The sequence below is a fragment of the Fundulus heteroclitus genome, chromosome 7 (genome assembly GCF_011125445.2).
Source record: "Fundulus heteroclitus isolate FHET01 chromosome 7, MU-UCD_Fhet_4.1, whole genome shotgun sequence".
In the NCBI taxonomy this organism is placed as follows: domain Eukaryota; kingdom Metazoa; phylum Chordata; class Actinopteri; order Cyprinodontiformes; family Fundulidae; genus Fundulus; species Fundulus heteroclitus.
Genome location: NC_046367.1, coordinates 38,984,945 through 39,012,652, shown reverse-complemented (window position 1 = coordinate 39,012,652; position 27,708 = coordinate 38,984,945). Strand labels below are relative to the sequence as shown.

General features: G+C 41.7%; 2 protein-coding genes across 2 annotated transcripts; both read left to right on the top strand.

Annotated features, from left to right (window-relative positions):
• The first annotated feature begins 557 nt into the window (after positions 1 to 557).
• Positions 558 to 7,457, top strand: LOC105937129 (gap junction gamma-1 protein). Its single transcript, XM_012878284.3, has 3 exons — positions 558 to 806; positions 3,715 to 4,885; positions 4,971 to 7,457. Exons 2-3 carry the CDS (start codon positions 3,745 to 3,747, stop codon positions 4,982 to 4,984), a joined length of 1,155 nt encoding a protein of 384 aa, XP_012733738.2. The 5' UTR covers positions 558 to 806; positions 3,715 to 3,744; the 3' UTR covers positions 4,985 to 7,457.
• Positions 7,458 to 18,338: 10,881 nt separating this feature from the next.
• On the top strand, positions 18,339 to 24,697 carry LOC118563754 (gap junction gamma-1 protein-like). The gene is made up of 3 exons (XM_036139610.1): positions 18,339 to 18,551; positions 21,591 to 22,773; positions 23,836 to 24,697. Exons 2-3 carry the CDS (start codon positions 21,621 to 21,623, stop codon positions 23,847 to 23,849), a joined length of 1,167 nt encoding a protein of 388 aa, XP_035995503.1. The 5' UTR covers positions 18,339 to 18,551; positions 21,591 to 21,620; the 3' UTR covers positions 23,850 to 24,697.
• Positions 24,698 to 27,708: the final 3,011 nt, after the last annotated feature.

Below are 27,708 nucleotides of genomic sequence, written 5' to 3'. Positions count from 1 at the left end.
GAGAGAACAATGTTGACTGCATGGTTGCAATATTTTACTCAATTTGACCGTATGTGCCTTGCTTTGAGGCACATTCCAGGAAAGTGCAGAATGGGCTGGCCTCAAAATCTGTTTCTTGAAGGAGGTCTCACTTTGGATTAATTCCATTGTGACTCTAGGTCTATGTTTGTGGGCAGATTCTCCTGCCTGAGCAGTGGATCATCAAAGGCCTCTTGGTTTTCCAAACTTGAGATATTATTTACTAAAAATAACAACAATGATACATTTGATTTGAAAGCTCCTTCCAGAGCAACAAGTACGCTGTACAAAGTCAACTTTAACAGCAAATCATGATAAAAACAACACACATTAAAAAAGCAACCCAATCCCACTTTAAATCTCTCCACAACTTCCTCCCTGATCCTTCTGTTGGGTTCCTTGGTCTTCATGATACTGTTTGTTGATTAATGTTCTATAACGAACCTCTGAGGTCAGAAAGAGAATGATTGGACAAGCCCTGTTTGTTTTAGATGCACGCCTCCACTGAGACATAACACGTCGTGTCTTGTTGCCAGGCCTGTGCAGAGTTGAAAGACAAGCTGATGAAGGAATTCAGGTTCTAGATTCAGGATAATACCTCTCTAGGTGCGGACGCTCAAAGCAGAATAATTTTGTTCAACCAGCTCTACGGGAGAAGCAGTTTGCCCTTCTAAGCAACAGAAGATAAAAACAACAACCACTGAAGGACTTAATATAAGATCCAAGGGGATTTATATCAGGAGAGAAAACTGAAGACAACTTCCAGGATACCCAAAGACATTTTGAAGGTAAAAACTGACAGAATCCCACAAACAAAGCGAGTTTGTGACTACAGTTTTTGCTGGTGTTTCTTCAGGATCTGTTTGGAAAGCTGTCTTTAAACTATAAAAGCTGGAAAAGTGGTTCAATGTGTCATTTAAAGCCCAGCTAGAGTTTAGGCACACAAGCTGATGGGAGGCATCGCTGATTAATAGCTTGAAATTACACAAAATACGCTCAGATACTCTAACGTGTGTTAGCTCGTAATAATTACACAACGTTGATTTATGGTATTTTATTATCACTGCAGTAAAGTGTGTAAAGTTTCTCCGTTTGTCTATCAGACAAACCGGTGATCCGGTCTCCCTTCGAATCCTGTGGAGTTTCTCCGTGACATCATCTGCCGCAAGGAAGAATATTTACCCCCACCCCAAATAGGATTATCTTCCAGTTTACGTTGCGATGCTGCATGGTGTGAGATGTTTGCTTTATTAAAACTCAAACATGCATCTAATCCTGGGAGTATCCTGGTTCCCTTGCTGGAGGGCATATCAAGTTTTTTTTATGTTTCAGGCAGATAGTTTTCTTCTGGGTTCAGAAACACATTTCTCAAAAACTGCTTGAAAAACCGGCTAAGAAGCTAAATATTTCATATTTCCCCACATTACCTCAGGACAGATGAGTCATTCAAAGAGGGATTTTTAAGGTAGCGGCAAGATGTTCCTGATAAACACGGAGACACGAAAAACCTGCTGAAACATGATGCAAAAATGCACAATTAGGATTTTTCAAAAAAGGACTCAGGTGAAATCAGTTAAATCAATTCAGACAGATAAAGTTGATCCTTTATCGTCTCACTAAAATGTGTGCCTGCTGGTGCTCACCTGGTTCACATGAAAGAACCATCACTCTAGTATAGTGTCATAGTAAAGAGTAAAAAGCACTTTATAACCAACTGAGAGCACAAGAGAGTGAAATATGATCAGATATAGAAGTAAAATTTAAGAAATGCCATTATATTAAAAAATATTCAGCAGAACACCAATTGAGGATTGGGTAGGTCCAAGGCATGTGGTTCCCAAAGGGTCTGTCACTTTTACTTTATATCAGATCACTGACCTGCACTGGTGACATCTGGTTAAACGAGTTCTGAGAATTTTGATGGCAGAACTTTAAATGGGTTCAGTTACTGAATAGGTTGCTAATGTGGGAAGATAAAAAAAGGTGCAACATGAGGGTATCTAAAGGACCAGGCTAAAAGTTTCACCAACGGTGTTTTCAGACCAGTTGGAGTGGATTCATAGATTATTTCTGGTTTGTGTCTCTGTGAACATGTAAATCTAGTTCTTCAGTAGAGTAGCGTGTGTTGAGTGGATGTGTAAACTTCCCCAGTCGGTTGCTAGGGTGTGACTGGGTGTAGGTGAACGCTGGCAGGGTGATGATTGACAGGTACATTTTCTAAAGATATGCCTACAGAGTCAACTGGATGACGTCTTCAATTGCGTGAGTGGACAGCAGATCAACAGGTCTGCAATTTTTTTTCCTTTCCTATTGTATACTTTGGGACAAAGTTCACAAGGTAAAATTCCTGTTCAAACTTAAAGAAGCCCATTATTCATCAGATTGCTCGTTTCCGCTAACGTGGCTCCGAAACTGAATTACTCGACCAAACTGAACCTTTTTATGTTACTTCTTTATAGCAAGGCTTCAGTGTTTGGATTGGTCCATACCCTGTACGGCCTGCTGTCTTCGTCCTTGTGAGGAAATATTATTTTACAGACTTACAGCACCTGGAGAGCAATCTGGGGTTAAGGGTCTTGCTTAGATACCCATAGTGGCAATATGCAGGGATCAAACTAGGAATTGCAGCCTTCTCAGAATGCCAGCATGTTGCTCTAAAAACTAGAACACCACTCCCAGTCAAAAAGCCATGAAAGCCCATTTAAAAAACAAAAGAAGCTACATGTCAATGCAGAATGATGACATTTGGTGAACATGGTTGCAGAAACCTGCAATGTAAAAGAGGCATGTCATTTTGGGCTTCTTGGAAAGTAACAAAGTAGATTTTTTATTTAGTAGTGAAAGCTAATCAGCTGGTCAGACGTATATCATCTCTGATTATTTATTACATCTCAAACTGAAACTGGTCACACAGGTGGGAAGGACAGCATGTTTGTTGTTTAGTAGGCTATAGTTTTACCAAAGGCAGAATTAAGTGCTGTTTTCTCATCCTAACAATGTCTATTTGTCTATGTGGGGTCCGCCTTTAATGCGACCTCGTTCCAGGAATGGCCCAGAATGGTTGGATTTTGTGCCTGACTGCTGGTTGTGCAACAGCATTTAAGTCGCTGTGTTTCTGTGTTTAACCGGCCTTATTGGCCAAAGCAGAGAAGGTGGATTAAGAGAAGAAAAATATTAAGAAAAATCTACTGAAACTATTGTTTTTAAGCATAAATGTTCAGCTGTGTGCCTGATTTGGCTAAACTACCTTTGTTAGGTTTTCTAAAGGAGACTCAAAAGAAGTTGGGTCGGTTAGATGGTGTGAAACCGCAGGAGCGTTTTATTCATTGTGAGACCATTAAACTTCAACCAACAACATCTGTGTGTGTGTGTGTGTGTGTGTGTGTCTTGGAAAACAGACTGTTCAGTGAGACACTGTAAAATTGTACAAGGAGCTTGCTGAGATGCAGTCCTAAATTTGTGAAAATTATTAAGATCTTTGCTGTCTTTGAACCTAAAACTGGAAATATTGGGGAAAACTAAAACATTAACCCTTTGCAGCTTGAGCCGATGGCATTGCTGACGTCATTATTAGAATGTTTTTCCACTTACTATAGAGAGATGTAGAGATGTGCCATTTAGTATTAGGCTGTTTTAGAATCAGTGTATTTTCTTTGGTGTAAAGTTTATCTTCCTCTTTCTCTTCCCTTGGCTCAGGTTTGATAACTTTCTTCATCCGGCATCAAAATGAGCTGGAGCTTCTTCACTCGTCTGCTGGAGGAGATGTCCAATCACTCCACCTTCGTGGGCAAGATCTGGCTCACCTTCCTCATTGTCTTCCGGATTGTGCTGACGGTAGTCGGCTGCGAGTCCGTCTACAATGATGAACAGAGTAACTTTGTGTGCAACACACAGACACCTGGCTGTGTGAACGTTTGCTACGATGCGTTTGCGCCTCTCTCGCACATTCGCTTCTGGGTGTTCCAGGTGATCATGATCACCACGCCCACCATCATGTACCTTGGGTTTGCCATGCACAAGATCGCCCGCATGAACGACAACGACTACAAGACCCGGGAGAAGAAGAGGTTATCGAAAGGGAACCGGTTGGCCAACAGGGACTACAAAGAAGCGGAGGATAGTGGGGAGAAAGATCCCATGATCCTGAAGATTGAGCCAGATGAGGAGAAGGAAATTTCAAACAATCAGAGAGACAAGCATGATGGCCGGCGTCGTATCAAGAGAGATGGGCTCATGAAGGTCTACGTCTTCCAGCTACTATCACGAGCTGTCTTTGAGGCGTTGTTTCTCTTCGGACAGTATTTCTTCTACGGCCTGGAGGTGGCACGGTCCTATGTGTGCACAAGCTCCCCTTGCTTACACATGGTGGACTGCTTTGTATCACGTCCCACTGAGAAAACCGTCTTCCTGCGCATCATGTATGCCGTCAGCGCTTTGTGCCTACTCCTCACCTTGCTGGAGATCCTTCATCTTGGCATCGGCGGGATTCGGGACTCTGTCTGCAGGTCACAATCTCGCTCTTCTGCTCCTCGCAACCCATGCGTGGCCAGACGAAGACCATTGATCCGCCGCCAGGCCTCGGCGCCTCCAGGTTACCACACTGTTTCGAAGAAGGACCCATCAAGAAAAGTGGACTTCCAGGATTACCTGGGAGACTCGGGCCGTGAGTCCTTTGAGTCCTTTGAAGCGTTGTCTCGGGACAAGGAGAAGCGCAGACACTCGAAACGGCCTCAGCAGCACCCAGGCTTGGCATACAAGACCAGTGAATGCCCGCCCCGCAGCAGCAGTCCAGAGTCGAACGGCACTGCGGTAGAGCAGAATAGACTAAACTTAGCCCAGGAGAAGCAGAACAGCACCAGTGACAAAGGTAGGCCGTCCCCTCACACACACACACTTAAATTGTCTCATTCTTCCAAGCAAGCATGACCGACCTGGCATAAATGTCTTCACAGGTCTGCGTGCATGAGCTGTGACAAACAGTGAGAGCAAAAAGGGAAACAGCTGACTTGCTTGAGGTGGATGCAGAGCCCAGGCCTCCCAGTGTTACATCCCGCTGTGGCGTTGTCTCAGCACAGCAGAACTCCCCACGACAGACCCAAAGTGCTTTTTAACTGCCATTGCGCAACAAATGTTGCAAAGGTTGAGATGTACATCTCCCTCAGGGCAGCTAACTTTTAGATACTATATGGATATTTTATTATGAAGTCGGGAGCTTTTTGTCATTTCTATAATTTTCTTTATAATTATTATTGTTATGAAGACTGTACAGGATGTTGATCCTCACTCAAGGGCTTCTCTCAAGTGTCCCCTTTTCTTTTTCTCTTTAATGTCAGTGTCAGTCCTGAACCAGTTGCTTTTCCAATCCTTGAACCCGTGGCCTGTACGGCGAAGCCAGTTTTAGGCCATCTTTGAAACATTTCTACTTATAATTTCTTTACTTTTACTTTGGATCAAAGTGAGACTTCTGAACAAATGAAACTCCTTCCTTCTGCAAGTTTCCTGGGTTCCTGTGCTGTCTGGAATTATATTTCAGTATTTTCTGTATTAGTGTGAAAACGTAAATGGGAGTTTGGGGGGGAAAAAAATCGTATTTTCAGATTTTATCTGCTGTCCTGAATTGTCTAAATGTTTCACAATGCCTTTTTATTGTTTTGTGTGCTCCCTCCCTCATATCCTACTTTCCCTCCTTGCTCATTGCTTGTTCCTTCTTTCTGTCATTGCCTCCTGGTGTCCTTCACTCTTCTTGTGTCCTTTACCCTTTCTGCTGTATCTCTGTTATTCCTATACTTCCTATACTATTAAGTTTTTTGCACCCTCTATTCTTCCTTGCTTCCTTTCTGTTCCAGTATGCCTTGTTGCAGGCTACGGAGTTAAAAACCTTCCCAGGTAAAGAGCTGAGGCGTCTGTTAAGGAGGTACGGGTAGGAGGCTCTGGATTTGCATGGTTCCTTTGGGGTTTGGGTTTTTATGAGAAGGATCTACTGTGCATCCATATCAGGAACTGGTCCCACAGCTTGTCTTTCTGAGTCCCTCCTCCTCAGCTCGGAGCTGTTTTTGCTGTGCTGCTCTCTATAATCTGTCAGCGATGAACCTTCTTTGCCGTAAAGGCCTCTGACTGGAACACTTGAGGTGCTTTTGTCCAAAGGAACAAACAAACCTGGGTAATGCTTGAAATGGGAGAACCAAGTAACTCTTGATAATGGCCATGTGTTTTGTTTTTTTTAAATGTTTTGTATTCTGAGTATTGTTGTTAGGATCCTCTATTTTAAAGGAATGATGTTCACTGCTGTCTCTGCTCTCTTCAACTACATTCTGAGAGTGAACCAACTCAAAAGCTGCTTGGTACTGTTTCAAAGTTAAAAATGCAGCGGTTTATGGGGGTTTAGTTCCACCCACTCGGTCAACCTGTTGCTTCTTTTATTCAGTACATGTTGTATGTGACCATGAAATGTTTATCATATTTTTCGGACTATAAGTCGCTCTGGAATATAAATCGCATCAGTCAAAAATGCATCATCAAGAGGAAAAAAACATAAGTCGCACCGGACTGTAGGCATTTATTTAGAAAATTTTTTCACACAATCTAAGACTAAAAATTCACATTTAATTCAGTAAACCAATTTATCAAATTATACAGCTGCATCCACAACTGGCTGAATAACATGGAACATACCTGGGAGGATGAATGAGGTAAATTACCACATCCAACCAGCAAAGTTTTATCCAGTGCATTTCAACAGCGGCCCGTTACGACCCGTTATGCTGAAACGGCCCATTACGCTGAAAGTTGTCAAAATTATGCCTAAATTAGATTGTGAGCGTAATGGTGCTATGTGCTAAGCTAACGTTGAGAGCAACATAAAGCTCATGCGCATCAGCGAAGTTGTAACCTGCCTAGACAACAGAGCTGTAAGCTAGTGCTAGCTGTTGTTAGCTTCACAGACAATCCAATAACAGGATTCTGCCGCAGTCCGGATCATTTGAGCTGCACCACACAACACTTCACTACGTCAATGCAGATTGAAACAATGAAACAACATACGTGTGTTCAGTCGTTGTTGTTTATAAGTTAATGTTTCAATTAATTTATAAATGGTACAGGAGCAGGATAGTTTTCACGACCCTAGCGAGGCATCTTGTAGCTATAGACGGTAATGTTTACTCCTTGGTTCATACTGGTCAATATGAATTTAAATTTGATATATAAGTCACACCTGAATATTGTCGCAGGAAACGACTATGAAAAAAAGTACGACTTATAGCCCAATCAAACTGCTACAATGTGAATTATTTTGTTCTTTAACTGTTGTATTCAGACTCATAACCATAGTGCTATTAGTACCCCATAAATGTAGTAATCTCAGGTATTTTTCAACCAACTTTTTTGTACTTTTTATACGTTTTGTATTGATTAGTACTTTGTGGTTTTTAAAATAAACTCTTTTTACAATCAAGTTTTCAAGTTTCTCAGTTGTATCAATGGGGGGTACAAATGAAATCTGAAGCTGGCAGGAAAAAGTTTACTCAGTTGCACATGTTAAACTTTTAAGCTGTTTCAGTTTCCGAAATCTTTGGGTTCAATCAGTTTGAAGAAAGGTGTGCAACAACGCCTTTTTCTGGGAGATATTTGATTGATTTCTTAGATATCCTTGTATTGACTTGTGATTACGAATCTCTTGCTAGAGCAAATTGTAGCCACAATAACAATTGTCATAAACCATAATTTCATAATGACAAATGTCATTGTGGCTGTATCTCTGAGTTTGAACAAGATTTTTGAGTAAAACCAACTTAAAGTTTTGCCTCACTTTGAAAAAAATCAGTCAATGGAGAAGGAAAATAAATGCATTAATCTTTTCCACACATTAAGGCAAATGTCCTGTGAGATGATTAATGCCGCTACCTGTCTTCTTTCCCCCCTGCAGCTAGCTGTACTGCTATGCTCTTTAGGGCTTCCACAGTAGCTCCCAATAACTAACCAGTAATTTTATAAAACTGAGCAGTGTTTAGATATAAAAAAGAAATAATAAGGGCTTTCATGTAAAATATGCAAAGTATTTTTAACAAGAAAATGAAAATGACGGCACTAGAAACATTGTTTTGAATCACTTTTTTTATGTGTGATTAGGTTGAAGCCAATGTACTTTTGTGGCCATTCTCTCATTTTAAATCTGTTTAAATTTTAAGAAAAGCAAAAGAAATAGTGTAAAATGTTTTAGACTTTATTTGTTAAACAATAAGAGGTGCTGAAAAAAATCACATACAGTATTTATTATTATCTCTATACCAAAGATCAGCATGGCAAATAACTGCATTAGGATGGTAGATATATCAGCCAATGAATAATTATCCACCCAGTAAGATATTTGGTGATGTTTCTTTGGATGAACTCATTAGGAAAGTACAACTTAGTCTGTAATCACCAAAACAGCAGATGTGAGCAGATTTGTTTTTAATAATGAAACCACTTTAAGACATAATGAGACAATTTCCCAACAGCTGGATAGTCTGTCAGGGTTTTATGTTTATAAGTAACCAGAAGTAATCCACAGCAGTGCTGTTGAGGATGGTGAGGGGAGGCAATGTGGGGGTGTTTCTGCAGAAGTCCACAGTTTTGGTCAGGTTAAGCTCCAGGTGGTTCTGGCTGCACCAGTGGACCAGCCGATCCACCTTCTGTCTGTATGTGGACTTGTCACCATCCTGGATCAGACCGATGGCATGGTGTCATCTGAAAACTTTAGGAGTTTCTCAGACGGGTCCATGGAGAAGCAGTCATTTGTGTTCAGGGAAAAGAGGAGTGGGGAGAGGACACATCCCTGGGGGGCTACTTTGCTGCTGCAAACTACAAGTAAAATATTAACTATTTATTAACCTGCTGAAACTGTCACTGTATTGGCAACTGATTTGTTAAGCTAATTTTAATTAAAAAAAACGTACATTTCTATGCAGGCTTCTGTAACCTGCAGAAACCACCAGCATTTTGTTGCTAAAATGAATTCTTTTCATTGGAACTTTCTACTTTTGCGTTAAGAACTAAAATCCTGCTGCAATGCAGAGTGTATAGGCCACTACAAAAAGCTACAAATCTGTTGATTCTGTTCTTATTTTGGCCTTTACGATAATGTCATTCTCTCTTGCTTTACTCCTAACTCTAGATTAGCTTGTTTTTCATTAAAGACGTATTGTGTGTAACTCTGTTTTTTGTGTTTTTTGCCACCGCCAAATTTCCCTATTGTGGGACAACACAGGTATTTCTCATCTAACAAAATGAAACTTTTTTTTTTAAATCCCTGACCATATTTTTTTTTATTTAGACAGTTGATTTAAATTAAACCCACAGAACAAAGCCCGCCTCTCACGCAAACCCTTCAACCCAGAACAAAGCCACCTGTTTTGTGAAGAGGACACAACAAAAGCGGGAACAGTCATCTCCAGAGGGTCCCGCCATCCTGACACCCAGCCCCCGTTATCCTAACACCCACCATCTGCTGAGGGGGGTCGGGCTGTCTGTTTCTATGGCCACGGTGTACCCCCACCCCCTCCTCCCCCTGTAATATGTGGCCGTCTTTTGTGTGGCCCACGTGCGTTATGCTCTGACTGTAAACCAAGCAAAGGGTCAGAAGCACGTTTCTAGTGTGACAGGATGTGTATATTCAGCATTCTATCGCATGATCTTTCAAATCAGGGCCTGTTCTGCAAAAAACTGGACCAGCAAAACTGCTGATTGGTGGTGAAAAAAAGGGAAATCCTCGATAGAATGCAGAAGATCAGTCCCCCCTCACCCGAGCACAAGAAGGTGACCTTGCATATTAGCCCCAGCAACCCCCTTTTTACACGACGCCTCGTCACCCGCCCTCCCCCGATGGATTTGTCCAGAGGTGAGGTGACGGGGAGGAAATGGCAGCTGTAAACTTACAAGCGAATAACATTAAACAGAGAGACAATGACTGACTGTTTCCTTGCAGATGTCAGATAAGTTCAATCTAAATGTTATATATCTCACAGAAATAAGGCTATATATGTGTTAAAAACTAACCATGATCTTATGTCTAATGATTAAAAGAATCCACTTTAGTTTTTTTCAGGTTTTCAAAGTGTGTTTTAGGTACCCTGACTTGCACTCCTAAAAACATCACTTACCAACTAACACTTACACAGGCACACTAATAACATGTGTGCCTATGTCAAAACTGCTCAGGATGATGTTTATTTGCTCATACAGCTTTCTCCTTGTTACACTACAGGCATGTGAGGCATTTAAAGACGCTCAACGTCGGATAATCGTTCTAATCGGTCTGTTTTTCATTCATTGTAGGGTCACATTAAAGTGAGTCCTTTTGATCTGAGGCAGAACCTTAATAGGCACACCGACGGACTCCACAACCGCACACAGATGGAAAACATTAGCCTTGCTGGCAGGAAACTCCAGCTCTCTGCTGTATTTTCAATGAATGTCTTGCAGTAGAAAGAGTTTTATTGCTAAATTCAGCTAATTTGTCCTCAAAGTAAATTAATTGGCAATGCCTGCAAACACACATATACTTTTGTTACAAAACATGTATTTCATGTATTTGCATTTGAAACCAGATTACAGAAACTATGTTAAAACACATTTTCTGTCCTCTTGGTTTGACATATCAGGCTAATCATTTAGTTTGGTTAGGGTTACCAAATTGAACAGAATAAAGATTTTTGAGGATTGTTTTTAACTTTCTTCAAATTCAGAAGTTGACAGACATCTCCTATGTATTTAGTAGAATTGCTATTTAAAGTGAATTATTTAGGTGGAAGGACACTTAGCCTGTCCTTCCACAAACTTCTCACAGAACTGGAGCGGCTGGGTCGGGTTTGTGGGCCGCCTTGCTTCCACACGCCTTTTCAGCTCTGACCATAATTTTCCTCTGGGACTGAGATCAGGGCTTTGAAATAGCAACTCCAAATACTTGACTGTGTCCTTAGGATCATTGTCCTTTTCAAGACCCATTTGGAGAAAAGCTTTAACTCTCTGGCAGATTACTGAAATGACATATTTCACCGTATTGCACAATTCGGATGTTGTACTCAGGATTGAAGGCTTCCTCCTTTTTCTTTTGCAAAGTTCAAGTTCAATTCAAGTTTAGCTTTATCAGACCATAGAACACGTTTCTAAAAAAAATTGGTATTTGCTTGCGAGTGTATTTGGAGTAATGCCTTCTGCAGGGACTGGGGCACAGAACCTGTCTTCTTCCTGAAAACTATGATGGCTGGACATCCCCATGCAGATGATACTTGTGCATAATTGTTTGAAAAGATGGACTCTGCAGCTTCAGGCACTGGGAAATTGCAACCAAGGACAAATCAGACTTGTGAAGGCTCACATTTCTGTGTGATTTCTTTAGATTTTGTCCATGAAGCCACACCAGGAAGCAGTTGATTTTTAGGTGAGGCTTCCATTTAACTGAATTTATCTGGTGTTCCCAGTGTTCCTACTTAGAAATACAAGATATGTCAGAGAGACACTATGATCTTGGATTTGCTGTAAATGTGAAAATGTCTTATTTGAAGTCAAATTATTCATACATTAAATGATGAAAGGTATGATACTGTGACAAAATGTAAAATCTGTATTTTATAGCAGAATTTTAGAGACAGCGGTTGGAGGATGGAAGATGTCCCTCTGTGCTGAGGACTTAGATTGACCCAGAGCTGTACTCTCAATAGTATTAAATGATAGTGTGTTCCATTTGTCCTTGGTAGTCGGAAAATTTCAAATGGAACGGCCCCTAAAGACAGATTTACGAGTCAACAAGTCGGTGCAACAGAATCGTACCCGACTTCTGCATTCATGATGACTGCTACTCGCAGCAGCAATGAGTAAAACTTTGTCCTTTGACTGTTTTTAGCAGTTATATATTACTCTTGTAACATTTAGTCATTCGTACATGTACTACTTTTCAGTGCTCATAACACAGGATGTTTCTGCATTGTGTTGTGCATTGGTGTATGTGGACAAAACACCATGGAATACGGCAATATTGTTATTTTTCTTGTTTTAAGAACAGTGGCCATAGTGGCAAAACCAGAAATGAATGATTGCAACTTTGTTGTTTAACGTTTCATGTTCAGTTGAACAGTAAAACGCAGCTTTAAAAAAAGATTTTGTGGTAAAATGTGACTTTAAAATGCATCCTGAGAGTCAGGTTGGTTGTATTTATATATTTTATAATGGCCTTTGTGCGAGCGTCCATGTTTTTTCCCCACTATCCAACATGAGGGATACTGGAACGCAAAAAGGCGGATATGACGTAATCTGCGACTTGTTACTTTCGAGCTCCGTGGCAAATGGTCGCACCAGAAGACCCGCTTCCAACAGCTGGGCTATGTGGCATTTCTGAATCAAATTTCTTCCTTCATTTTGAACTCATCTCAGAAGCCATGGAGAGAAGCCAAGCTTACTGAACCACCCTTAGAGAAATACCCCCCTTGGATAGCTTGGATAATTTTATGCAATCTTGCAAGACCTGTGTGTGTTTTACAGCCTTTTGTGCATGCAAACGCAGCAAGTCCTTGCTGTTTCCACTGACAACATAAATTCTACTAACAACTCACCAGATTTCACAACGTTATTTTAGTGCCTTCAGTTATAAATTTACCATCTGGGTGCAGAAATGTACTGAGCCTTTTGTTTGATCCCTAAATTATTCCTAAATGAGACACTCTTTTTGCGATTGGCTTGTAGTTACTGCCACCCATGATGTGTTTGCTCAACCAGACGTGGTGTCGCAGCAGAAGCTCTGTGGGCGTTACGACGTACACTTCAGTCTTCCTCAGAGCTGGATTTCATGAGTCACCTCCAACAGTGTGAATATGGTCTCATGCCTGTTGTTTGCCCCTATTTGTTTTTTTTAAATATAATTTAAGATATGACATTGCAAAATCATATCCAGCAGAGGAGGTGAAAAGGGCACTGGAAGAGAGTTGTCCGCTTGTTTGCTTCACAGCCCAACCCACAGTGAATCATCCTATACAGACATTACTCTTGTCTCGTGACGAAGAACTCAGTCTAGATCTGGTTTTAAGCCTGAACACTGGGGAAACTGTGAGCAAAAAAAGCCTGAATATTTCCCCTTTGTGGTCAGCTCCTTGACAACAGCACAAGAGAAAGTTTAAATGAAACTATAAAAAGGTCTGGGATGTAACCCATTGTTTTTCTTCAACTGTCATTTTTACTGAGTAGAACTACTGAGTGAGGAATCTCATTATCCTCAGTACTACTGTAAGTTAAAGGTACACAAGTTGTTCCTGCTTGTGGTTACGGTGTTAATTGTCTCACATTCCCGAGGCGTTCATCAAGCCAACATGTCCATCAGCACAATGCACAAGGGTGTGACTCTCATTAAATGGTATTAGGGCAAGCTTTTATTGCCAGCTTTCCAGGAAAACAATAAAAAAATACCAGCTGTGTCTCTTTGAACTAGGATGGCCTTCCATTCTTTAGACGTTATAGATATTTTTTTTAACCTTTGTTTAAACAATAAGATACAGCTCTCTATATCTCACCATATCCTTCTTTCCCAGGCAGAAAAGACTCAGCAGTGGTTAAACAATTTGTAGGTTGAAAACAAAAGCTGCCAATAACATTGATGCTGCTAACATTTACTTCCACTTGATTGAAATGGCTGAAAACAGCTCCCAGAAATAAATTTATATAGTGACTTATAAGATTTTGGGCAACAAAAGTCGTACATTTAAAATTGCTTTTACAGGTTTAGCAGCTGGAGAGTAAAATAAATGAGCATTTTGCAGTGAAAGCAAGAGCTGTATGTATATTTGTGATAGGGACAGGTGTGAATGGTTGCTCATACCAAACTTTTTTCTGTTAACACTATCAGATTTGTTTTGCCTTGGAGTTATATTGTACACACTTTGACAAGCAATGATTTACCTTTCAAAAATCTACTCCATGCACATGATCACAGTTTTCAGGATACTAGGGTCCAACTTGTCTATTACTTGATCCACCCATCTATTAAGTCAATGCCTCTTATTCAATGTATGTTGTGAAGATAAGAGATCCATGAAATAAAATCCAGATATCCCAAACCCCAGTGTCACTCTCCATCTGATTCTGCAAGATCCCATTACAACTAGAGGAGATGTAGGGTTCCCAGCTGGTTCTGCTCCAGTACCTGTTCAGAGTGAACCTGGCAAACCAGATTGATAATGCGTAGCACTCTCGGTTTACATCTACACATAATTAAACTGAGCCTGCTCCCATTTAATCCGTTCAGGGAAAGGAGGGACATTCAGCAGAACCTTCTGAGCTGATTGGGCAAAGCGACACCCAGTGCCCTCCTACTGAAGTTTGGTTTTAGCTAATCACGGTGTTTGTGACTTAAAAATCATTAATTTTGCAGATCTTTAGAAAAAGATGTTATGTTACTGTGCGCGGAGGTAAACAGAGGGCTAATTTGAACATGGATGTAGTGGAAAAGCCACATATAAAGCAGTTCAAAAAGAGGTGCAAACAAGGTTTTTATGAAATACACATAAGAGGAAGATGGCTACATTTTGGAAGGCATTAAATCATCATAGCATATTCATAATGTACTAAAACTTGATGGAGCATAGCATAACTTCAGGACTTTTTCGCTAGTCTGCACCCTCTGGCAACAAGTTTAAATGACACCAATGTCATGAATGTGCATGAGAGAAGAGGTAAAGCATCTGCCGCTGCAAATGCACAGGGTTTTTTTGAGGCATAATATCTTATGAGGTAAGAAAGCTATAAATATATGTCTCGAAAGGGCATGTGATTTTGCAATGCATTGTGGGATGCGGTCGCCATTTTCCCAGGCAACAGCTTTTGTTTACATTACTGATTCGGCTGCCATGCTGTGAGAGATAGAGATGCAAAGGGCTCTTAAAATGGACCGTACTAAAGAAATAAGCTAGATCCTGCTCTGAAGGTACGTTATCTTGAAAAAATCTCTAGGATGCGTGGGGATGATCCATATGAGCATGGTAAAAGGACAAAGGATTGTCCATGGGAATGGTGATGCCGCCGCCCACTTTCAAGCCCCAAACCAGGACGTGACAAATCGACCATTTGGTCAAGTGTGTATTTAAAAATGTTTTAAATATGTCTTTTGAATGTTTGTATCGCATCAAGGGTTATAATTTGGTTTAGTAAGGTCTTTAAAATAAAAATGTTAAAAAAGTATCCATGGCTTATGAGGTTCATCCAAAAACATTTATGATGTAATGCTTGATTTTCTTGTTTTTGGCTCGATCAGTTTGAGTTAGGTCAGACAGTCCCTTCTTTAAAATTTAATGATCACCTATTTGGCTGACCAGAAGGTTAACATTAAACCTACCCTAAAGGAAAAGTCCGCTGCAGCTGCACAACAAGCCCTTCATTCTTGTCTGCTGATTCAGAAAGCACATACAGGGCACAGTTTGCTCTATTGCATCTCAGGATGTGGTTTCCAGATAAACCAATTGGCTTTTCATCTTTGCATTTGGATTGAGTTCCATGAAAACTGTCTTCTTTAACTGTTTCCAGAATTTATCAGTGTTTTCGTCAGCACTTCAGCTCTGGGATGTGTTTTCATGGTGATGAAAGCAGATGTTCAATATGGAAGGAAGATGAAATAATAGAGCAACTTCTACCCTCCCAGCCCAACTCTGTGTGTATCAGTAAACAGTGTCTAACATGTCGGATTAGGTATGTAGGATGCCAGTAGCTTGGTGGATGTCACAGCACATGGTGCATAAAATCGAAGAGGCTGATCTAAAGCATTAACAATAAGAGCAACGTAGCTTCAATATGCATGATCCAACTCTGCTTTCAGAGCAAATTGTTGATGAAAAGTCCATTAAAACAGTTATTTTCAGCTCGTATTCTGCAGAAACCACATGCCTCAGTCTAGACATCATCTTTTTCTGTGAGTTAGACAGGCGTTTACACAGACGCCCCAGATTCCAGCCCATGAATGAAAGCATGCTTGTGCTTCACAATGGAGCTGTGGCTGCACCCTGAGGAGGGGGAGGGGCAATGCATTCCTTCACTGACCTGTTTGCAGCAGATATTAAACAATAACTGCTCTCCTTTGTGTGCATTCACCAATAACAGTCACTGATCAGGAAGGTGAGGTGGAGCTGTGATTTAATAGGTAATGTGTGAGGGGGAAGCTGATGGCTATTGTATGTGTTTTTGTCTGCAGAGGTAAGCATTGGAGATTTGTCATTTCACGATAAATGGAAAATAAAATGTGTTTGTTCTGAGCCATTCCCTGGAGAGAACAATGCCGACTGCCTGGTTGCAGTAATTTTAATCAACGTGACCGTATGTTGCTTTGAGGCACCTTCCAGGAAAGTGCTGAATCAGCTGGCCTCAAAATCTGTTTCTTGAAGGGGGTCTTACTTTGGTTTAATGATAGAGCAAATATCACTGGACAGACTGTAAACTGTGGCCTGCAAAAGTATTTATATCTGTCCAAGTTTGTTTTCTTTGGTCAAATTACAACCTCAGACTTTAATGCGTCTTATTTGGATTTTATGTGACAGACCAAGACAAAGTAGACCATGACTGTGGAAGGAAAATGATGCACGGTTTTCAGGAATACTTTCTTTTACAATAAAATTCAGAGACACGTGGAGTGAATCTGTATTCAGCCCCCAGAGTTTATTCTCTGTAGAGACAACTTTGTCTGCAGATGCAGGTCTTTGGGGTATGTCTGTGGACATACATCTAGAGATGTCCAAAGCTTATTGGCAAAATGTCTCCAGCTCACTGGAAGGATAGTTTCCCTCTACATACATTTGTTAGTATTGCCACAAGTTAAGTTTTGAACTTTGACTAGGTCATTCTAGCACAGGGATTACCATGATCTAAACAATTCCATTGCAGCTCTAGGTCTATGTTTTCATCATGTCTAGGTCTATGTTTGTTCCATTGACTCTAACAAATTTCCTGAGACAAAAGTATCCCTACAACACAATGCTGCCACCATCTCTTTCCCCAGTGCAGATGATGCTGATGTGCAGCGTTAGTTTTTCTCCACTCATATTTAGCAAATTGTCATAAAAGTTTAATTGCTGTCACCTGATAGGAACACCTTCTTCCATGTGTTTGCTGTCTGTGTGACTTGTGGCAAAATGCAAGCAGACGTTCTCATGTCTTATCTGGCGACTCTTCAATAAAAGCCAGATTTTTGGAGTACATGGCATCCAGTTGTGCTGTGGACAGATTCCCTCACCTTGGCTATGGGTTATCAAAGGCCTCCGGCTGCTTCCCTTGCCAGCCTCGCAGTTTAGGTAGACAGGGATGTCTGGCTAGGTTTACGGTTGTGCTACACTCTCTCCATCTTCGGATGATGGATTGAACAGAGCTATATGAGGTTTTCCAACCTTGGGATACTGTTTTATAACCCAACTCTGCCTTAAATGTATCCACAACATCCTTCCTGACCTGACGGCTGGGTTTCTTGGTCTTCATGATACTGTTTGTTCATTAATGTTCTCTAATGAGCCTCTGAGGTGGCGTTGCCAACTCTCCAGGATGTCTCATGTTTTGAGCCTAACTGAAGCATCCCATATTTTAATTGCAGCCTGTAATTTAAGTAAGGAAGTCGCATCGAAGTAGAAAGCTGCTTTTCTTCTTCGATGGATTAAGTTTAAGCCAGTTGGATGACCGCTGTTTCCTTCTCTGAGACATGACACATTCTTAACAGGCCTCTGCACTGAACGATAAGCCGAAGAAGGAATTCAGTACCTCTCGAGGGGAGGACTTGGACAGCCCTGGGACTGAATCAAATACATTTACTGTTTTCCTTAAATTTCAACAGTAGGCTCCCTATGCCATGGCTTTTTAACACGTAGGTGCAAGCAGTCTTAGGGAGGGGGGTGGGTTCTCAGGAAGTCCATGTGTTCCTGTAGCTGTGACATAAGTTTAGGAGTTTAGCAACAACTTCCGAATATTGTGGTGGACAGGAAGAGGGGCAGCCGTCATGAGTGTGCTTCTCTTTACAATCCCTGAACAAAGAACAAGGACCTGATTGCAGCTTTTGATCTCCGGATGCTTTCATCCTGGGCAACGTTGCCAGGCGCATACAACTTTTCAGATTGCAGGCTGCAGCCAGTTTGATTCATCGTCATAAAAACAATAATAACAATAAATTAACCTAATTTTATGCATTAGGCACAGCAGATCTTACATGACTGCAGTGCTCTCAGATGAGTTTTACAGCCAATGAATGTAAAGCCAAGGGCAGATTGCATCAGGAAGAGCTGCACCTCCTTGCTGCCAGTAGATGGTCTGCGCAGACAAGGGGGTGGGGTGTGCAGCTGCAACTGGGAGGAGAAAAGGGGATTTGGGGAATATTCTTTGTCCTCGCCCAGCAGTTCAAGCAGCACTGCCGGAGAAGCTGTTGTCTCCTCTCAGCGAATGGAGAGAAAAAACAGCAACTGAAGGCCTTGATATTTGATCCAAGGGCTTCATTTCAGGAGAGAAAACTGAAGACAACTTCCAGGATACCAGAAGACATTTTGAAGGTAAAAAATACAGACAGAATCCCACAAACAAAGCGAGGCGGTAGAATCGTTTTTCGTTCCTAACAAACGTTTCTGTGACTTCAGCGTCTCTGTGTTGCTTCATGGTCTGTGTGGAAAGCTGTTTTTTTTTTTACTATAAAAGCTGGAAAAGTGAACAGAACCGGGCCAACGTGTCGCTTAAAGCCCCGTTAGAGTTTAGGCGCACTAGGTGATGGGAGGCAGCGCTGAAATCACCCGGAATGCCTGAAATTACCGCTGTTTTAACGCATATTTGCTAGAAAACGGGCTCAGTTAGTTCAGCGTGTGGTGATTTGTAACAGATTACATAACGTTGGTTTATGGTATTTCATTATTGTTGTAGGAGAATCTACAGGAACGTTTTAATATTTTCACCATTGCCTTTAGTTACCCTCCCCCTTCCAGATTTTGCGCCATCGGTGCGTAAAGTTACTCCGTTTGTCCATCAGACAGACCGGAGATCCGGTCTCCCTTCGGGTTCTGCGGGGTCCCTCCGTTACGTGGTCTGCCACGAGGAGGATACCCCCCCAGTCACCCACGTATTTTCCGCAAATGAGATCAGTTTCCAGTTCACGTTGCACTGCTGCATGGTGTGAAATGCTTGGCCAAACCGGACTTTCTGGGTTCTCTCACATAACTGAGAGCGCCCTGTTGGAGTTTCTTCCCTGGCTCAACCCCCCCCCCCCCCCCCTTCCCCTCTCTTTTTTCTTAGAAATATGAGGCTCAATTTTTTTCCACTTTTAAACCTCCGCCCAGATGTTGGGGCAACAAAGCGTCTCTGTTCTGCATAGCAGCGCATTGTGGAAGACCAATCCTGCCATAATTAAGAACACACTTATAAAGACTCATAGGGTCAGAAAGTAACTTAATACATGTCACATGTATGCCACAGTTGTTTTTTCATGTTATTTTGTTGTGCTGTTTTTACGGCACAAAACTAAATATTCAGGAGGAACCTTCATAAACATGACGAGGTTTCAACAAATCTTATCTGCAGTTATCTGTTCCTAATGAATCCAGAATCTTTATCGTTAGATAGGTAGATAGGTAGATAGGTAGATAGATAGATAGATAGATAGATAGATAGATAGATAGATAGATAGATAGATAGATAGATAGATAGATAGATAGATAGATAGATAGATAGATAGATAGAAGTGGCTCCTACAGAAACCTCTGAGGACCCGAGCTTCACAGATGGAGAGCCACCCTCCCTGCTTAGTATGAGGGGTGGGTGAGAGGGCAGTTTAGTTTATATGTTGATTGCATTGACCAGACACCTATATGTGCATCTTAAGCCTTCCTTTACACTATAATCAGTAACGGTAATGGATGCAAGGGTAATCCATCCTTTTTTTGTTCTTATAATGAATATATATATTTTGAATTTCTGCAGAAAAGAACAAAGATTACAGGGGAATAAAACCTCTTTTTTTCCCTTTTTGTTGTTTTTGGGCTACTTTGCCAATTCGTTCACCCATTTTGGGCCGGTATGGCTTCTGTTTCGACCTGTGATGGTTACCATTTTTCCACATTGTTCTTGGCACAAAGTCGGACCTGTTCCCATTATGCATTAGACTTCACCAGGGCTGGCCCTTCTCATCAGTCCTCTTTGTGCTGTTCATGGACAGAATCTCAAGGCGTGGTCGTACAGAGGAGGGTGTCTGATTTCTGAACCTCAGGGTGGTGTCTTTGCTTTTAGCGGAGGATGTGGTTCTGTTGGCTTCTCTAAGCCATGACCTCCAATGTTTGCTGCAAGAGTGTGAAGCTGCCAGGATGAGAGTCAGCTCCTCCAGGTGTGAGGCCATGGTCAATGGATTGCCCCCTCTGGCATGGGGATCAGTTTCTGCCTGAACCGAAGGAGTTTCTTTCTCACAAGTGATGGTAGGATTTAATGAGAGATGGACAGACGGATTGGGGCTTCGGCTGCAGTAAATCCAGACGCTGCTCCGGTCTGTTGTGGTAAAAAAAAAGAGCTGAGTCAAAAAGCAAAGCTCTTGATTTACAGGTCCGTCTTTGTTCCAACCTTCACCTACGGATCATGACAGAAAGAATAAGATTCTGCATACAAACTGCTGAAATGAGCTTGTATGCAGAGGGAGGCAGGGCTCAGCCTTAGAGATAAGGTGAGGAGCTCTGTAATCTGAGGGGAGCTTAAAGTAGAGCCGGTATTTCTCTGCTTAAAAATGCCCCCTGGGTGCATCTATTTAGATTTCTTCCGGGTTCGTGCCATTGGGAGGAGACTCCGGGGAAGATCTAGAACTCACTGGAGGGACTATATATCCCATCTGGTTGGGGAAAGCCTTGGGATCCCCCAGAATGAGCTGGAGGATGTTGCTAGGAAGAGGGATGTCTAGGTTTCCCTCCTGGAGGGAAGACAATTTGCCAGAAAACATAAAAGCATATGTTTGATTTGATGAATTTAATACAAGCCTTGTTATATTTGAGGTTAAAAAAATAAGTAACATCTGTAGTTTTTTAAATGCTGGAAGAGCTAAAAGAAAACACCCCAGAATCCTTTGGCAGGTTAAAGTTAACACAAATTTGAAAACTATTCAAAGTGCTCAGAAATAAAAGCCCATTTTTAAAAGACAAAAGTAGCTAAGCCAGGTGTAAATGCAGAATGATGAAATTATCTGACTAGGACTGCTGAAACCTGTGATCTGTCATTTTTGTGCTTGTTGGAACATCAAAAAGCAAATCCTCACATTTCTTATTTTTGTAGTGGCCATCTGTAGTAATTTGATATAACGCAAACTGAAATTAGTCCATTAGAAGGTTAGAGGCAGAGGTTAGTGCTGTTTTCTCATTCTAACAACGTCTACGTATCTGTGGGGCTGAGTCTGCCTGCTGCACACATCTGCGAAATCAGATACAATTGATTTGGCGAACCATTGTTAGAATGTTTTTCTACTTACTATAGAGAGATGTAGAGATGTGCCGTTTATAATTTGGCTGTTTTAGAATCCGTATTTTATTTGGTGTAAAGTTTATCTTCCTTTTTCTCTTCTCTCCGCACAGGTTTGATAACTTCCTTCATCTGGCACCAAAATGAGCTGGAGCTTCCTCACTCGCCTGCTGGAGGAGATCTCCAATCACTCCACCTTCGTGGGCAAGATCTGGCTCACCTTCCTCATCGTCTTCCGGATTGTGCTGACGGCGGTCGGCGGCGAGTCCATCTACTATGATGAACAGAGTAAATTTGTGTGCAACACACACCAGCCTGGTTGTGAGAACGTTTGCTACGATGCGTTTGCGCCTCTCTCGCACATTCGCTTCTGGGTGTTCCAGGTGATCATGATCAGCACACCCACCATCATGTACCTCGGGTTTGCCATGCACAAGATCGCCCGCATGGACGACGACGACTACAAGCCCCGTGAGAAGAAGAGGGTACCGATAGTGAACCGAGGAGCCAACAGGGACTACGAAGAAGCGGAGGATAATGGGGAGGAAGATCCCATGATCCTAGAGGAGATTGAGCCAGATAAGGAGAAGGATAAGGAGGCTTCAAAGACTCCCAAAAACAAGCACGACGGCCGGCGTCGCATCAAGAGAAATGGGCTCATGAAGTTCTACGTCTTCCAGCTACTATCACGAGCTGTCTTCGAGGCGTCGTTTCTCTTCGGGCAGTATATCCTCTATGGCCTGGAAGTGGCGCCGTCCTATGTGTGCACACGCTCCCCTTGCCCGCACACGGTGGACTGCTTTGTGTCACGTCCCACTGAGAAAACCATCTTCCTGCGCATCATGTATGCTGTCAGCGCTTTGTGCCTGCTCTTCACCTTGATGGAGATCCTTCATCTCGGCATCAGCGGGATTCGGGACTGTCTGTGCGGGCCGCGACCTCGCTCTCCTGCCTCTCGCCATCCAGCCCAGGCCAGCCAGAGATCCTCGATTTGCCGCCAGGCTTCGGCGCCTCCGGGTTATCACACTGCTGTGAAGAAGGACCCGTCTGGAAAAATGGGCTTCCGGGATAACTTGGGAGACTCGGGCCGTGAGTCCTTTGGTGATGAGGCGTCGACTCGGGAGCTGGAGAGGCTGCGCAGACACCTGAGACTGGCTCAGCAGCACCTAGATTTGGCGTACCAGAACGAGGAGAACACCCCGCCCCGCAGCAGCAGTCCAGAGTCGAACGGCACTGCGGTCGAGCAGAACAGACTAAACTTTGCCCAGGAGAAGCAGAGCAGCACCTGTGACAAAGGTAAGCCGTGTACAAACACACACCTGTCCTTGCTTAAAATACAAAGTGAGGACCTTTATTTCCATTAATTTTCAACCCTTTATATGGCCTAACCCGGACTCTAACCGAGGGGTGGGTAGAGTAGCCAAAAATAAAGTACAATATATGACTCAAGTAAAAGTAAAACGTACAGGGCAGTAAAACTATTCCTAAAAGTACATTTTATTCAAAAACTTACACAAGTAAATGTAACTGAGTAAATGTAAATAGTTACTACCAGGGTCCGAGATTAACACTCCCCAGATGCCAAATGCGAGTAAATTTTCCGTTTGGCGAGTAAATTTCAGAGGGCTAGCTGCCACATGGCGAGTAAATGTTTGCACCAAAAAAGTCGTGTTTTTCTGTCACACTCACACATGTGATGCTGAAAATACAGCAAATACACCATGTGCGTTTTCTAATAACTAGCGTTTGGCTCAGGGATTATGCGGAGATATTTAGCAGGGGTCAGTCAGAATTAACATTTTGGCCAACTTGGCCGGTAAATAAGGAAGTTAATTTCGGACACTGGTTACTACCCACCTCTGCCCTAACCCTAAACCTTACCTTTACCAGTGTATACCCACTGCAAAATGGAACTAAAAATAGGTAACACTTTCTTGAAATTAACTGTATTTGTCCTCAGTTTGAGCAGGTGAACAAAACTATCTGCCAATGGAGTGAGTGTTTTGACCCCTAAAATAGGATAGTTAGATACTGCACTTAAAAAAATTATCTTATGTACCTGCTCAAATACAGGACTCATTTCAAGAACATTTTACTGCTGTGTAATCCTACCCAAACCTAATTGACACCTTCATGAATCATGAATCCTTTATTGTCACTGTGTGTTACCGTGGTGAAATTTCTTTTTTAAAGTGTTAAACTTAACCCCTAGCCCAGAAAGGACCAAAAAAGTCCTCACTTCACTAGTAAAATGTGCAAAATAAGTTCTTGCTCCTCTGCAAGTACAAGAACGCCCACACATAAATTGTTGCATTCATCCGAGCAAAAATGACCAACCTGGCCTAAATGTCTTCACAGGTCTGCGTGCATGAACTGTGACGAACAGTGAGATCAAAAAGGGAAACAGCTGACTTGCTTGAGGTGGATGCAGAGCCCAGGCCTCCCAGTGTTACATCCCGCTGTGGCGTCGTCTCAGCGCAGCAGAACTCCCCACGGCAGACCCAAAGTGCTTTTTAACTGCCATCGCGCAACAAATGTGGTAAAGGTTGACATGTACATCTCCCTCAGGGCAGCTAACTTTTAGATACTATATGGATATTTTATTATGAAGTCGGGAGCGTTTTGTCATTTTTATAATTTTCTTTATAATTATTATTGTTATGGTCCGTGTGTAAATCTCAAGTTCGCCTTAGACTTGAACTGGAATATTGATAAGGAAAGGCCAAGCCGGTCGTTTTGTAACTTTTGTATTTTGTGAGAGTGAGTTTGGGTTGATTGTGGAAGCGAGCAGAAAGTGGAACAGGGCAACCTCAAATCAAAGACAGGTACTAGGTGTTAGTAGTTTATGAAGACTGTACAAGATGTTGATCATCACTCAAGGGCTTCTCTCAAGTGTCCCCTTTTCTTTTTGTCTTTAATGTCAGAGTCGGTCCTGAACCGGTTGCTTTTCCAATCCTTGAACATGTGGCCTGTACGGCGAAGCCAGTTTTAGGCCATCTTTGAAGCATTCCTACTTATAATTTCTATACTCTTACTTTGGTTTAAAGTGAGACTTCTGAACCAATCAAACCCTTTCCTCCTTTAGGTTTCCTTGGTTCCTGTGCTGTCTAGAATTAGATTTTAGTATTTTTTTGTATTAGTCTGACTATGAAAAAAAAATTGTATTTTCAGATTTTATCTGCTGTCCTGCATTGTCTAAACCAGGGGTCACCAACATGGGGCCCGCAAGCACCAAGTAGCCCCTGAGACCACATGTGGTGCCCTAGAACCAGTTCTAAAAATAGCACAACCCACCAGCGAGCTGCATCTAAACTTTATTTTATTCGATTACTCTTCCTGTTTATTCACAGTTGCATTTATACAGATTTAAAAATGACAATATCGATAACAAAGTATGAAAAATGTTTGTTTTATTTAAAGTTAAGGTGAACTCTGACTCTTCTCATTCTCATTCAATACTGGTAGCTCTTTGTATGACACAATACTAATGAAATAGCTCTCAGTTTCAGAAATGTTGGTGATCCCTGGTCTAAATATTCCACCCTCTACTGTGTCCTTTCTTCTTTATATATCCATTATTCCTGTCCTATTAAGTTTTTCCACCCTGTATTCTTCTTTGCTTCCTTTCTGTTCCAGTATGCCTTGTTGCAGGCTACTGAGTTAAACACCTTCCCAGGTAAAGAGCTGAGGCGTCTGTTAAGGAGGTACGGTTAGGAGGCTCTGGATTTGCATGGTTCCTTTGGGGTTTGGGTTTTTATGAGAAGGATCTACTGTGCATCCATATCAGGAACTGGTCCCACTGCTTGTCTTTCTGAGTCCCTCCTCCTCAGCTCGGAGCTGTTTTTGTTGTGCTGCTCTCTATAATCTGTCAGCGATGAACCTTCTTTGCCGTAAAGGCCTCTGACTGGAACACTTGAGGTGCTTTTGTCCAAAGGAACAAACAAACCTGGGTAATGCTTGAAATGGGAGAACCAAGTAATTCTTGATAATTGCCATGCGTTGTTTTTTTTTAAATGTTTGATACTGTTCTTTATTTTTGTATTCTGAGTATTGTTGTTAGGATCCTATATTTCAAAGGAATGACGTTCACTGCTGTCTCTGCTCTCCACGGCCGGATTCTGAGAGTCAACCAGTGCGTTCTGAAAGCCGTTCAGTATAGTTTGAAAGTTAAAACTGCAGCAGTTTATGGGGTCTTATTCCCCCCATCAGTCCGGTCGCTCCGTTTTTTTGTTTTTTTATTCGGTACATGTTGTGTGTGACCTTGAAATGTTTACTTGTGCTGCAAACAACTGCTACAATGTGAATTTATTCTTTGATTGCAACCGCTGTTGTATTCAGACCTGTAACCACAGTGCCATTAGTACACCATAAATGTAGTCATCTCAGATATTTTTAGACCAACTTTTTTGTACTTTTTACACGTTTTGTATTGATTAGTACTTTGTGGTTTTTAAAATAAACTTTTTTTTTTACAATCATTTCTCAAGTTTCTCAGTTGTATCATTGAGGGGTGCTGATAGTTTCCAAAATGTTTGGTTTGAGTCAGTTTGAAGAAATCAGAGGTGTGAAAGAGAGATATTTGAGACGCAGTGCAGTCAGTGAACTGTAAAGTCAACGTGCCATAATGGATTCTAGCACATTAAGCTTTGCAGAATGCATTTTGTAACCTGAACACGTCTGGAGAGCTGGAGCGTTTCGCTCCGATGCAGAGATTGGAGTTGTTGTGCTTTGCTCAACCACAGATGCTTCAGATTACAGCTGCTAAATGCTAACAGAGGCTAGAGAGCGAGCTCACATCACATTTTTAGGTCCAGCCATTGTTGCCCATGCACTTTAGCTTCTTTTACTGATATTTAAAGCATCCAGAATCTAAATCCTACAAAATGAAATGTTCCCTTACCCTACCTGTCACTGTTTCTGTGTGTGTGTGTGTGTGTGTGTGTGTGTGTGTGTGGGTGTGTGTGGGGGGGGGGGGGGGGGGGGGGGGGTCTTTTGATGGAATTTAAGGTTCAAATTTAAATTGATTTGTAACCTTTTTGTAACCTGTCCTCATCTCTGGAAGCATCTTTCTAAAGAGCTGAAGGCAGCCAACACTGCTGATTTCACTTCTGGCTAATGTGGATTTGAAGGTCTGCAAGAATCATCAAACGAAGGATGCCTGGAAAAAGGATCCTTACTCTGATATGGTAAAGGATCTCAACTCGACTGATGACCTGTCCAGGGCGTACCTCGCCTTTGGAAAATACCAGAATCTGGTGCCGGTTCTAGACCAAGTTTATCAGAGAGGCCAGTGCTTTTCATAGGGTCAATATTTTGTTGTTTCATACCGTATTTTATAAGTCGCTCCGGATATTGAGTCCAATCAGTCAAAAAACGGTGTCAATAAAGAGAGAAAAAACATACATAAGTTGCACGGACTATACCATTTATTTAGACCAAGGGGCTAGAGTTGGATTTCTACTTGGTAGAGACACTATTGGTCCTAAGCTTCATTGGTCTGATGTCATTGGTCCTACACAATATGCATGCGTGCTCCTATTTTTTGATACTTGACTTGAACTTCAGGGCGTGTTTCGTCTGTCTAAAGAAAAAAAAAGCATTTCTTATTTCTTGCCACAGTTATACAAATTTTATAAGCCTACACACACTAGATGCTGTCTGTCATGTTGAAGCATCACCGGCTCTGAGGAATGTCGAATTGGGAACTTCTTTCTGATTTGAAAAGGTTTGCGTTGAATTTACCAGCAACCAGACCCATAAAATACAATGCCTAATTTAACTCAAATATAGTCAAAATATTGTTGTCTGTAGTTTTAAAATTCCTGTAGTTTCTTTTGAAGAAATACAAATTGCTCAAGCGGTAAACCCACCCTTATTTGTTTTATCTAACATAACTAATCGCTGTATCATAAAACACAAGCAAAATAATACAATCAAGGGACCCACAAATAAATGTATTTACTTACAATCTGCACTGGAACTAGAAGTGGTAACTGACACTGACAGCATTTAAAATATTACTTCAATAATACAACAAATGTACATCTGGGTTGTACTCTCTTTAGCCCATTTCTTGTAATTTATCTTAACATTCCAAACAAATTTCTTAAGATAAGATAAGATAGGCTTTATTGATCTCACGTTGGAGAAATTCACTTGTCCCATCGGCTCAATAGTCAGAAGAAGGTGCCAAAAGTAGGAAAAGGTGCATCAGTTTATACAGCGTACTTC

Bases quoted from the DNA above. Each gene is read 5' to 3' on its own strand.
- LOC105937129 (XM_012878284.3), top strand. From the start codon at position 3,745: ATGAGCTGGAGCTTCTTCACTCGTCTGCTGGAGGAGATGTCCAATCAC.
- LOC118563754 (XM_036139610.1), top strand. From the start codon at position 21,621: ATGAGCTGGAGCTTCCTCACTCGCCTGCTGGAGGAGATCTCCAATCAC.